General features: G+C 35.5%; 1 protein-coding gene across 5 annotated transcripts in view; it reads right to left on the reverse strand.

Annotated features, from left to right (window-relative positions):
• The window catches only part of LOC104328999 (sodium channel protein type 2 subunit alpha-like), a 77,205-nt gene that overhangs the window by 39,469 nt on the left and 24,038 nt on the right, over positions 1-13,698 (reverse strand). For 4 of the 5 annotated variants that reach the window (XM_075429662.1, XM_075429660.1, XM_075429658.1 and 1 more), the window contains 8 exons: positions 13,562-13,653; positions 12,373-12,645; positions 12,024-12,087; positions 10,999-11,140; positions 10,640-10,846; positions 7,414-7,713; positions 2,827-3,174; positions 879-1,011 (listed from right to left, as the gene is read on the reverse strand). In XM_075429662.1, the coding sequence (XP_075285777.1) occupies positions 879-1,011; positions 2,827-3,174; positions 7,414-7,713; positions 10,640-10,846; positions 10,999-11,140; positions 12,024-12,087; positions 12,373-12,645; positions 13,562-13,653 (1,559 nt within the window). The remainder of the gene's footprint in view (positions 1-878; positions 1,012-2,826; positions 3,175-7,413; positions 7,714-10,639; positions 10,847-10,998; positions 11,141-12,023; positions 12,088-12,372; positions 12,646-13,561; positions 13,654-13,698) is intronic. The other variant, XM_075429661.1, reaches the window with a different exon arrangement.

The raw sequence follows: 13,698 nt of genomic DNA on the forward strand, positions 1-13,698 counted from the left end.
CTTTCCCATGACAGTAGGGAGAGTCTAGACCTTTAGTTTAGGTTAATTGACTTGCTTACAGCAGATGTCTTAATTTTGAACATTAAAAGTCACCATAACTCCATCATCAGTGAGCTAATGTATATCATTTGTATAGGCTTCAAAAAATATGAACCTTTTCGGTTAAGCATGTAACATGCACGTATTTTGATTTGAGCTACTAAAAGTATTATAATTGCTAATGCACTGAAACACTACAATATCATAGCAGATAAACAACTTCGTGTGCGTATCTATCATTGCTTATTTAAATCAGTATTTTTTATATACAGAATGCCTGTTTTCTTATTTTAAAAATTATAGTTATACTTAACTAAGAAAGTTTAAGAAATGCTTGAGGAAGGCAGTTCATGTGCATTGGCATGGGTTGATTACAGTTGGTTGTTTTCTTTAAAGCTGTCTTTTTCATTGAAATTTCCTATTGTCTATCCTTGAATTTTACGTTTAAGGGAAATGACTGAGCTAGCATATCACTGCCTTTATCATAGCAGTTCCTGTGTATCTTAATTGATTTTCCTGTGGATGTCTTATAGGAAGAAAATCCCTGTATTGTCTGCCTGGGACTCTGGCCATCCCTTAGCTCTTATTATTTTGTTTCTGTTACTCTGTTAGTCCACTCAGTGAAGTCATATTTTGGAAGGTATTATGAAAAATAAATGACTAAGCATTCTGAATGTGTAAATGATCTTAGAAATGCTCAAAAGCCTTTTATATCTGATGTTCAGAGATTTCACGTGTCCAGTTTTACATTTACAGTGGAAATCATGTAAATAATTGCTTTGTGCATACAGTTAGCAGAAATTCACTGAGCTGTCTGTCAGATAAAATGCATCAAATACCTTCCATTGTATTTGTAAGTATGCTGGCTATACTCATTGCTCTTTGTCTTGCAGCAGAATCTTCCAGCATTTCCATGGAAATTTGATAAGAACTCAGTCTTCTTTTTCTTATTTCTGTTTCTGTAGTGGTGCCCTGTAAATCAAATACTGAGGCATTAAACCATCCTTTTCAACAGCCAGTTAACAATATTTACTGTATAAATATTGTAATGATAACCAAAATCAGTTTCGTGCAGCATACTAGACTTTTCTTACACTCTGAATGTTTCTGTTCCCGCAGGAATTTCTTTGTTCTTTATTGAGGAACTCAGTGGGAATTTTGTACAGTGCTACAAATAATCAGCTGGGGGACAAAATCCCAAGGCAATGTGGGACCAAAAGTGGTTCTCATTTAAATGACTGAACAAATTTTTTGTTAGGTATCTTTTTGCTGGTGATTATTATTATTCTTTCCAGAACAAATTATCAAAGTTGAAACCTGTCACCTGAGTTTCTAGCAGCTAGTCATGTTAAATAATTAAAGTGTGAGTACAGAAGGAGGTGAACTATTATTTAAGAAAGTAACTTTGATATAAGAAACATGAGTATAATTCTAGGAAGTAATTATCTCTCTAATACTGTATACTGCATTCCTAACCTGATAAGCATGGTTGGAAAATTTTATATGAGAAAAAAATCACACGTTGTTTAATATTTCTTCTACCTAATTCTCACCCACCACTATGCTCATACAGAATTTGTGATATATTCTTGCAATGACTATGCAAGTCCTCTCGGTTTTGTATGGCTTCTAATTATCTTTTCAAAGCAATAATACCTGGCTCTGATTTGAATGTGCCTAACATGTCACTACTCTGTAGCTTGTAGGTGTCCTTACAGTTCCTTTGCTTTTCTTCTCAGTGTGACCTCGGCAACTAAACACAGAAGAGGGATTAAAAAGTTCCTAAATCTTGTTTCCTGCTCTACCCTGTTTCTCTGATTCATGGAAACTGCTCACTCTTTTTTTCATTATTCTGTCCCCATCCAGAAAAAGAATAAAGAAGCTTGCAGAACTCATAAGGGATTTCAAGGTTATCTTAGTGTGAAGATGAAAAAACATTTCTGAGCATTCACTAGTACTATTTCTTTAGAGAAGACTCCTGAGTTAAATGGCAAAATTTTTTTTCAAGTGAATCTGTTTCCGAAATAGAAGTATATATGCATAACCTCTGAGGTAATCTGACTGAATTTCTGGTACGAAGGTCTATATCAAGATAGGAGAGAAAAAAAAAGAAAAAGATATGTGTAGTAATAGTAGTAATGAAATCTCCATAGTTATTTATAGTGAAAATAATTTTTCAGGTTAAATACAGTGGTATTATAGCCACCAAAATGCCATACTGAATCCATATTAAAATACTACATGCTTTTTTGAAGGTTTGAAACAACATCGTAGTTTACAGAAGTCTGAAACTGGGACTGAAATGTCATGTAATTGAGAAGGTACACAGAAATTGTACATATTTTTCTCATCAAAGTTATGGAAAAAAATTCTTCGAGATAAATTTAGTAAGGGGTATTTCTGTTAACTATTATGGGAGTAGTAACTGCATTCCACTTCATTTTGCAGGTGTTTTCCTATACGTACTTCCAGGTTATATCCTTAGTTATATAGCAAATGTCTACCTTTGTTGTTGAGGCAAAACTATGTACGAATTGTCAAATTGAATTTATATTTTTTTCTTTCTATATGCAGATCTCTTGCTGAAGGCAAAGAGAATATAATATTTCAGTGAGCCTCAGACATAGGAGATTGAGGACTTTTTTCCCTGAATGTTCTGTTATTTAGAAACTATTGTAAGTTATTTCTCACAGCTCTAAGAAATGATGAGGCAAGCAGAGGTGAGCACTGACAAAAATATCCATTCCTGAACCGAACTGTAATAATTACTGGTTTACTTATAATTACCTCTGGTATAAGCTGACCAGTAGGTGATGTTAGAGTTGAAGGCCCTCCAACCAACGAAACTACTCCATTGCAATCCACAGTGCTGTGCATCTTCCCATTCACTGGAAGGGCTGGTACCATTCTAGATGACACACTCGCCTGACTAATATTACTGTTGCGCCGTTCTCCATGTCGATTTGGAACAAAGAGAGAATCTCTTCTGCTCTCATTGTCTTCAAGAGTGCTATGCTCATCATCGGCAAAGTCATTTTCAGATCCTATATCCTTTGCACGACCTCTGAAACTGAAAATGCTTGTCTTGCTGTTGCGCCTTGGTGAGAACAGGGAGCCGCGAATGCTTAGCAAAGACTGTGAAAGATTTAAAACAAAACAGCATTAGAACTGAGGTTCTAAGTTCTTGTCTTTTCAGAGAATAGTTACAGTGCTGGAGGAAGGATAGTCACTTTTTTCTTCAATAGTATCAGTGTGTCCATTAGGAGAATGTGCTCATTAGGGGACCTGAAGTAGAGGGGAAAAATTGTTTTTAAGATAATGTGGCAGGCCTGAGGAAACACAGTGCAGAAGACATAAGTAAGGTTGGGCAGTTTTGAGCTAAAAAGGCAGGGTGAATTAGTATGGACCCGTGACTGTGCTGGAGACAGTTCTTAACATCATTATCAAGGTTTTGCAGGTATTTGTCTTTTATTTCTTCTATTAGAGCACAGAGCTAAAAATATTTTATTTTTCTTCCCTTCTTCATCCCCTGAATTCCTAGGAATAATAACTGATAATGCTCACCAATCATTGTTTTCTATTCTATTTGCTAGAGACAGAAGTGTTCTCAAGTTTGGTATTAAATTCAGTCTAAGTTGATGTAAAGAATGTGTCTGCCCTCTTCACAATAGACTCAGTAGTGTGGGACCAACATACATAGTAGTCTAAAACTAGAAAACAGAGGCAACAGCTTAGGGAAGCTCTGGAGGTAGTGTGGAGATGACTAGTAGCACTCTTGGGCATAGCACTCTGGGGGCTACAACAGGCTGCACACCTATCAGCAGGTACCACTTGGCCATCAGGCAGCTCAAAGCAAGCATTCACCAGGGACATAGTTACCTAAAGATACCCTCTTACAAATGAGAAAAATAAATTGGTGGTTGTTGGTAATTCATCTTTTAATTACAGTAGAAGCTGGTTAATGGAATGTTCTTCTCCCTTGCTACATATTTTATTAACAGCATTCATGAATAAATAAAATGAGTACTAATTGTGGAAAAAAGAAACCTTGCATTAAGCCTTCTTCAATTCTGCATTTGTACAAATCTTTGCATCTTGGTACATCAACCCGGTTTGAGATGATTCTCGATTTTTCACTAGTTTTGCAAATGGAAGGTGCTCATATGTAATAGCAGTGGTTTCTATCCCAGGATAATTAAAGTGAAAGTGAAAACTGCACTATTATATATAAGCCTATATTAATACTGTGAAAACCAAACACTGAGTAATACGTATATCAATACATATATATCTCTGTATATGCACATCTGATTTATACATATACACACATAATATGCATGCTGAACTGGTAGTGCTGCCTTTTGTAAAGGCTGGCAAGTGTTTACCATTGTGAGGTTTTTTCCTTCTCTTACAGCTGTACCAAATTTTAATAATTTGGGCTGATATTTTCTATGCTGGCTGTCAGCCTCAGGCTGAGTTACTTGAAGAATATCAGCCAAATGGGTTTGCTAACCCATTTACGTAAACTTGGCTGGAGAAAAAGTACTGTTTTGCTTATGCTGAAAGATAATCTTATCTAAAAAAAAAAGCTCTAGCTGCTATGGAGCATGACACTGAATTCTGACAAAGTGGTAAACTAATTACTGCACCCTTTGTACATTTCTTTGTAAATGTATTTGGCCAACCTACAGTCCTTCAAAAAAATCACACGCACACTAGGTTTCGTCTGACTTCCACTGCTACCCTTTTTTTTTAGAGAATGTTTCCATGGCTGCTATGTTTTATTTGTTGTCCAATATTTCCAATATGTGTTACCATGCTCTGAGCACAGCTAAATGGATCAGGCCTCTCAGGGATTCAGGAGGAGTAATGCCTGCACTGAAAGTCCCTGCTGGCCTGAGACAAAAGTTATGAGCCAAAATGGCTGCAATTCTGACACGTGTAGAGGCAGAGATATATGTGTCTACAGGCTCCTGGAAAGTAAGGTCTGAAAGGAAAGCTTGGCTCTTCTTGCAGGCTGCATCATTCACTTGCATGCGGAATATTGTGTCAAAGGACAAACCTCTACAGGGGCTGACTGGGCAGATTATCTCATTTACCATTCTGCCATGTTGTTTCATGCTCTGCCACTCTGTTTCACCAGGCAGCTAACTGCATGGCTACCAAGACAAACCAGCTCTGCCTTCACCAGTTCTACTGCCCATAATCCTTCCACTTGTGTGGCAGCTCCATTTTATTTCAGTTATATGCAGGCAATGTTTGCCCCAAAGCATTTTTACAACTGCAAAAACAATTGCCAAGACAGTCTTTAAGTAATAACTTATCCTCATTTAGATTATTCACTTGATACAAATCTCTTTGTATTTTAAAATCTTAAATTAATTTTTAAAAAAATTTGTTTCAGATGGTCACTTATTTCCTTCTTGCTGTGTAATTCATGATGTCTCAAGATGAGCTGTTTCCTGTCTATTGCACCATTTCCTTCTTTTCTTTTAAATCTAAGACATATACAATACTTGTTTTGACTTGATTTTAAATGCTTTTTAATTGTTTATTCTACAACATGAATTTGCATTTAATGTTATCAAAAGTCATTTGGAATGCCTTGCTTTCCTAAGCTTCTTAAGTTTCTGTGCAAGTTTCACAGTTCTTCATGACAATTGCCAGGATGAAAGCTTTCTGAGAGTTTCACAGTATGAACAAATACATACAATGCTTTACTGTATGTTAATAAAGCTACAGAAAGTTTATTACCTATGGAATCTCTTTTTCTCAGATTCACCTGCCCTTAGTATACATGCTTCTGTATTAAGTATTTTTTCTGTGCACCAAAAAATTAATTTAATATAAACATAATATATTCCTTAATCAGTCTCTTCACCAGAAATATATAAAAAAGCATCAGGGAATTTAGACTAGAAAATGGAGAGGCCTGTTATCAAGTAGTTAAAGCACGGGACTAGCAATTAGAAATTCCTTTCTGCTCAGACTTTGTCAGTGACTCTTTAGTGTAGTCAAGTCACTCATTCCCATCTGTGAGCTGTGGGCACTTACGTATCTGAGACACAACTGTGCAGTCTAAGATGAGATCTTTGGCTGCAGCTCCTTTGTATTAGCTCGACTCAAACCCCATTCCAATTAATGAAAGATTTTTTTGAGCAGCTTTGGCCCAAAACTAATAGTACATTTTATTAGATTGGAAATACACTTTTACAATATTACTCAAAGGAGTTGAGAGAGATTTAACAATTCAGTTTTTTCACATTCTATTTTTTTCTTATCCGGATAACAACCTGGTCATTCTTCTTAATTACAATAAACATTACTTCACTTCCTTAGAAATGCAAATGTATTTTTTTCAGACCAAGCATCATCCCTTATACTTGACTAGTTACTGAGGCTTTGTCTCAAATTAAGCTTTCCTCCCCTCAGTGCATATTTTTCAGTGTGAAGTATTTCCGCCTCTGAATTTCATATTTTATATCAGTCTGTAAACTAACACACTTGTTACGAACATTGAATAGGATAAACATTGGTAGTTAAACATGGGTAGTATTGGTAGCTAAATGTCATCTGTTGACTGAGACCCAACATGATCATTTCGAAGAGATGCATTTTGAGATTTTCCTGCAAATACCATAACTGTGCATAGACTTGAAATAAACAACAGTATCCTTAAACAACAGAAGATATCATCTGATTTAAGGGAGTAGAGCTTTCAGGTTTGGGCTAAATGATTTCCAGAGGTCCTTCCTAAACTAATTTTTTTTCTATGATTGCAATGGTTCCCCATCTTGTATAATGAATTTTTAATGAAAAAGAACACTATGACTAAATTCTTATAAATACAAGCCCAAATGATCCCTACATATTTTGTCTTTATTGTGGAGTACAAGAGCTACTTTTCTCATTATCTACCATCTAAAGAAACTAATTAAGGAAAGCAATAGAAACTAATGATAGTGTGGAACTTCCTATTCAGGGTATTTTGATGATATAGTCTGCTAAAAAAACCCCGTATTTGTATAGTTTTGAAATGGATGCAGAACAGAGAACTTATGTTGATTAATGCAAATATATGAATACTAATCAAAGAATCTTTGATTCTTTCTCCAATCTACCAGATACGTTTTCAGAAATACATTTTCAGAAATGTTTTAATTACATTTACAATTATCTTTGGTATGTTCTTTTTATCCCTTTGCTAAAAGAACAGGTCAAACCATATCAAACTGTAACACTGTTAACGGTGCTACCGCTGTTTTTTTCCTTCACTCATTTTTCGCATAACTTCTAATATGTAGAGCTTCTGTAATGTCATTCAAAACCAAATTATAGCAGATGTACATGATTTGATAAAGAAGAGTGCTGTACCTGGTGGGGAGACGTGAACCTTTTTTCATATGTCAGTTGACTTCCATCTGTGGAGAAGCGGAAACTTTTCCTTCTGATACTGTCTTCTGACTCAGACTTGGGGAACTTATCGATATCTCCTTTGTCCTCTGCTTCACACATTTCTTTCTGTCTTCTTTTCTTCCTTCTATTTCTTCTTTCTTTAGCACTCTTTGAGCTCAACTTTGATGCTTCTGAAGAACTTTCCAAGAGTTCTCCTAATCCCCCTACACCACTGAAATCTCTTGATGCAACTGATGCTGCTGCTACTGCTGCTGTTGCCTGTCAGGTTACAAAGCAAGGTATTCTTAGTAAGTCAAAAATGAACAATTTTATAGGATATTATCAACTGTTTTTATTATCACCGCGGTAGTACTGCTGGCTGTACACACTTGAGTATGCAAATATGCACAAACAAATTAAACTCAAGATAAACTATTGAGTTGTATAGCTCCTCATTGTTTAGTAGTCTCAAGCATCAACTTCAGATGCGAAGCATCAACTTCAGCAGAACAATAGCATCACTATTCCTGAAAGACTTGCTGCACAGGACACCAATCTAAAATTAAGGTAGTCAGAAAAGTATAAACATGGGGCTTTTTCATGTATTTCAGCGCTGCTTCCCCATTTTCTCTTGAGAAAAGCCCCACATCATTCTCTAATTCAGTTGATCCCTTCAGAGTCCTAACAACGAAAACTAATCCCTAACATTCACCATATGAGTTCATCCATCCAGCAGCCTGCAAATAGTTGAATCCAGCCTTTCCTGTCTTTACAGCAAGGACATTCCCCTCACTTTGTTCTGCCTTCACTGGCAATAGGCACACTCTCCAGACATGTCTTCAAGCCCTCTCTCCCTCCCTCTTCAAGTTTCCCCTCCAGCATTTCCCACTGTAACAGCACTCTAGGTCTTTGTTACAGATACACAAAGGTACATTTATTGCCTGTTGCTGCTGCTGCCAGAGAGAAGAAAAAATTTAGGTTTCTTCTCTGATGAAAAGGGATGAGGTGACTGACTGGGGCAAAGAGCCATCCCAAAATTCAGGACGAGTATCTTTAATTACAGTCGTCAGTCTACCTGATTTGGTCCATTAGGGAAAGTGGTTCATTTAGTCATCAAATAAAGAAAGAATTGAGAGTGTGTCCAGTACTCTGCCTAGAAAGAACTGTCTGGGAGATTCCTTTGAAATTCTGCAGTGGAAAATATGTTTGGGAAGCTGATAGGCTGCTCTGAGCTTACAAGAAAGGGTGGTATGAGAAATGGCAAGAGACATTTTATATATATATTTTAGATATATGTATATATCAAAACATATATAATGAAATATTTTGTTGTATAACAAAGAGGATTAGTAATTATCTGGCAAAACATACTATATTCAATGCCAGGTATTTCCAGAATGATGATACATCTCTCTACAGCAGGAAAGGATAGTTTGAAATCTCAGAATATGAATGAATGGCTTCCTGTGCCACAGTATACAACCCATGCTATACAAGTTGGCCTAATACAGACTTTTTCTGCTAAATGGAGTATTAAAAAGACTCTGAAGTGTTTATCAGTTAAAAAAAGTGATACTCAAAGTTTTGTCATACTGGTTTCAGAGTATTGTCCTTCCAATGCTCTAACAGAAACGGACAGCAGATGCTGAGTCACTACCCATCTACTTCGGAATACTAACATCAAAGGCCAAACAAGTGGAGCAGTCCAGACTGCCGTGATGACTTAGGTTTGTGGATGAATAGGTTCAGTGTCAAGGGAGTGGAGAGGTGGGTCTCACATGCACTTCCATCTCAGCAACCAATTCAACAGCTCAGTGATCCACCTTGTAATGCATACTTTCTACTAACAATTTCATGTACAAAAAGGATCTTGACGGTAACACTGCTTTTCTTATAATGAATTCAGTGGTCATTCATTTTAAAAAGGAACGGCTTTCCAGGGCCTTTATCTAACCTTCCTCGCAGTCTCCATTTCATATGGTTTTCCTCTTCTTCCTAATTCTGGATCAGCTTGATCTCTGTTCCCATTCTCCAACAGGCAAGCATCTAGACAACAGGCAAGCATCTAGTATCTTTTGATATAATGTGATTTAGTCCCTTTCATGGATGAAAATATCAGATTTGTTTTAAAAAAAGTACTTTTTGCTGATATTTAACTTTTTTTAATTTGAAGTTTGCAGGATTCTACTTTTTCTTTAGTGATTTGGAAGTGATAGGGTTTAATGACTAAAATAGAGATAGGCTAATTAGATTTCACAGGTCATGCATAAAGCTTTCTTTTCAAGAAAAAGATGAAGAGTTTTATTTTCTATTAGCACTTCCTAGAATCATTCTAACTTAGTGAAAGTAGCTGTAAAATACTACCAAAACTATAGTCTCATAGCAGATTTTAATTTGCTATCTTTCTATAAACATTGTCCTGTTGAAAATTACTATATGCAAGATGAAAAGCAATAGAAAATCAGTCCAGAAATTAGAAAGACATCTGACTCATGGAGCTGAATTCCTGCATCTATTTTACTTTCAGATAAGAAAATCTCACGCAAAAGTATCTATTAAAATGTTTTATTTTCTCATAAAACTTTAAATAACTTTCTTCTCTTTTCAAAGAAGACAAAGATTACTGTAGAAGAATTCTGAAGTAATACCTTTGTTATATATATAGCTACTCTGTTCTGAGGATATATAAACTTCTGTTTGACTTCAGTGTGTTTGGATTAGGGATATGCTTAAATACCTTGCTGGATAGAAACCTAAAACAACACTGATTACAATCCTTCTCTCTATTTTCTGAATATTGGGGAAGAACTTTGAAGTACGGCAAGCCTGGCAATTCTCACACAGACTGTAAACCAGAAGTAGCATCACTAGAATTTTTTCATGCTGTTCATAAGAACTGTAACATAAAAGCATCATGAACTATGACTACTTAAAGTCAGGTTTCTAGGACACTCTTGTCACAACTATTTTACAGTCTTTTGGTGAACTTCGTAGTATTCTTTTCTGTACCATTAGCTTGCTTTTTTTGCTATTTGGTTAGTTCCTGATTTTAATTGGCTATTTCCACTTTTATGACTTGTGTGGTAAACAAGACTTTTTCCTTTTTGTATTTCATTGCACAATTTATACATGTTCTAATTCATAATGGATTATTATCTTTGCCGTAAGAATAAAGCTGTCCAGAAAGTACAATTTCCATTATTACCTGAGCTTCTTCTTGTTGCTTCTTCAGTTGTTCCAGCATCTGTTGAAATTCTGCCTCTTTCTGCTCTGCTTCTTCCATGGTTGCTTGATTCTGTTCTTCGTAGGCCATGGCAACCACAGCCAGAATCAAGTTGATCAGATAGAAAGAGCCCAGAAAAATCACCAGAACAAAAAATATCATGTATGTCTTCCCAGCAGCACGTAATGTCTAGGGAGTAGAAAACATATCTATGTATTATTCCACCACTTATCTTTGTTACTGCGACAACATTATGTTTTCAGCTCATGTACAAATAAGCCTGTTTCTATAATTTTGTATGTCACCTACAATTTACTTTTTATGTCATAAAAATTTCTTACCAGCTGATACAGGTTTTCCCAGAAGTCCTGAGTCATTAGCCGAAAGAGTGACAAAAAAGCCCAGCTGAATGTGTCAAAACTTGTGTAACCATAGTTGGGGTTTCTGCCAGCTTTCACACATATATATCCTTCTGGACACTGCCTGTGTGAAAACCAAAAAGGAAGTACTTACACATAACTTTCAGTTCCTTCTAGAATATCTTTATTATCTTTTGGAACAATATGCATTATTTTTCCACAGGAAATCCATGAATTACAATTTAATTCATCCAGAAAAAAAGTCCTAAGAAACAGACTAATAAGAGAGTAAATGAATTATATGCTTTCCATCCATTCACTGGTTGAAATGAGCTAAACATTTAAATTATTCTCAGTCACATTTTGCAAATAGAATCTTTATTCCAAATCAATAATTTCCTGGCAGAAATAATTGCTAAAATGTTGTTAAGGTTACAGACAGATTAAACAATATTAGCTAAATCCAATTGTACTGTTAGGGATCTCCCACATAATGCTGAGGTATTCTTTTTAATGAGCTTCTTCACTGTTGCCAGATAGGTATTGGAGTTCACCTAATAGTTCTAGTCTCATAATTGGGCATATGTGTGTGGCAGAATTTGCCATTAATGCAAAAGAGTTAAGCCTGAAAAGAAAGATTCAGTCTTGAACTATGAAGTCACTACTGTGCCTTCTTAGTATTTCACATATTCTCTTTCTCAGTTCTAACCTTTGCTTTCATCCTTCTTTCTTCAGTCAGCACATCTCCAAAATAGACTTTACAAGAGTTCAGATTTTATCATTAACACCAACATCATTTTCCAATTAAGCAGGAAGAAAGGCTGTTAATGAGTATTTTGTTTAGTCAGGGAGTAAAATATTTTGACTTAAGTAAGAAGCCATTGTTTAGGAGCAGAATTCTAGATGATCTGTAACACTCCTAATATGGAGATGCAACTGGTACGGATAAGTTTCACGTTACTGCTTTTTCTACAGAACATAAAAGAGGACTTTTTAAAGGGTCTTACCCTGCGTCAGAGCTATTACCACAAAGTAGGGCATCTCTTTGTCCTTCCAAAATGTAAAAATGAGCTGTGTAGAAAGCATTAGAAATATATGTGAATAAATCCAATGAAGTAAAATAAAAATAAATTGTAATAAAATCAAAGTGGCTAGCTGCTGCCCACTTTGTAGCTTGTTTAGGAACGCTTCTGATTATTGTACTCGTTTATTGTATGTACTTGATCTCAGTCAGTGACTGTAAGCAGTTCTGCATAAGGCAGAAACATCAACTGTTCAATATACTTTGTTTGATCACAAATAGTTACATACTGTAGCCACAAATATATTAAACATAGTTATATCAGTCATTCTTACTTTCATCCTCAATGTAATCCTTCCAGTTAAATGTGCTCACTGTCATATTAACAAATGTACCATTTTCATCCACTGTGCTATTAAAGTAGGAAATAACACTTATTTCAAAAGTGGAATTGTCTGGAGGCCACTGCAGGCATTTATTCCTCAAGTTGCCCATGAACAGCTGCAGCCCTATTAGTGCAAATACACTCAGACAAAACACAGTCAGGATCATTACGTCCGAGAGCTTCTTCACAGACTGAATTAGGGCTCCTACAATGGTCTTTAGGCCTGCAAAGAGAAAAGAACCATAGATTTATCAAAGAGTATCTTTGCCCTTCCCATGTAATTAAGATGTCATGCAGACACTTAAAAGAATTTTTTTTTATTTCTCACAAAGTAAAGGTTCATGAACAGCCTCAGAGCTTGTGAAGATGAATGAAAGAAAAAGATTCTTTTTTATGAATATGCAATGTACATATATTCCAATAAACTGAAAAAAGAATGTTATTCTCAAGCAGGAAATTTTATCAATCATGACTTCCTGTTATAGATTTGATTTCTTAATATTTCTCTGCATTTAATGTTCTGCCAATAATTGAGTTTCCAGTTAATACTAAATGTGACTTCACAACAATATGAAGATAGAATGAGATAGAATGGCAAGTAATTTTAAGGAAAAAAAATTTATATTAAATATGACTTCACAACACTGTGAAGATAGTATGAGATAGAATTGCAAGTAATTTTGAGGAAAAAAAAATCATCTGGGTTTGATAAATTTTCCTGTGCAGTATTTATTTCCTTTTTGGTTGGTTTTTTGTTGTTACTTTGTCGTCTTTAAAACTAATGTCAATTTTAAGTGGTAAAATAAAAAAAAATTCAAAACCAAGAAAGCCATAGCGCTAAAGCTTTTTTAGTGTAAAAGAGATAACTTGTCATAACAAAATGCAGAAAAACAAAGCAAAATAACCCATAGGCCTCATATTTTACATTTCATGCAACAATCTGTTAAACTCAAAGGCTGATTTTGCAAAATAAGAGAAGCTAATGCTGAAAAGGGAAAGAATCATAATCCAGGCTTATGATCCCTGCCTTTTTTTTTTTCTCGCAACATGGGCAGCAAACAGCAAGACTTATGCTCAAAATAAGTGAATTTGACTTCAATGGAACGAAAGTCAGCCTCGGTGTTTAACCTCGCTCTCACCTGGAATGACTGATATTGTTTTCAAAGCTCGGAGAACTCTGAATGTTCTCAACGCTGAGACATTGCCCAGGTCCACAAACTCTGTCACATATCTGTAATAGGGGAGTTCACACACAAACACAATGACAGCACACAAA

This window comes from Opisthocomus hoazin, chromosome 9 (genome assembly GCF_030867145.1).
Source record: "Opisthocomus hoazin isolate bOpiHoa1 chromosome 9, bOpiHoa1.hap1, whole genome shotgun sequence".
Classification (NCBI taxonomy): domain Eukaryota; kingdom Metazoa; phylum Chordata; class Aves; order Opisthocomiformes; family Opisthocomidae; genus Opisthocomus; species Opisthocomus hoazin.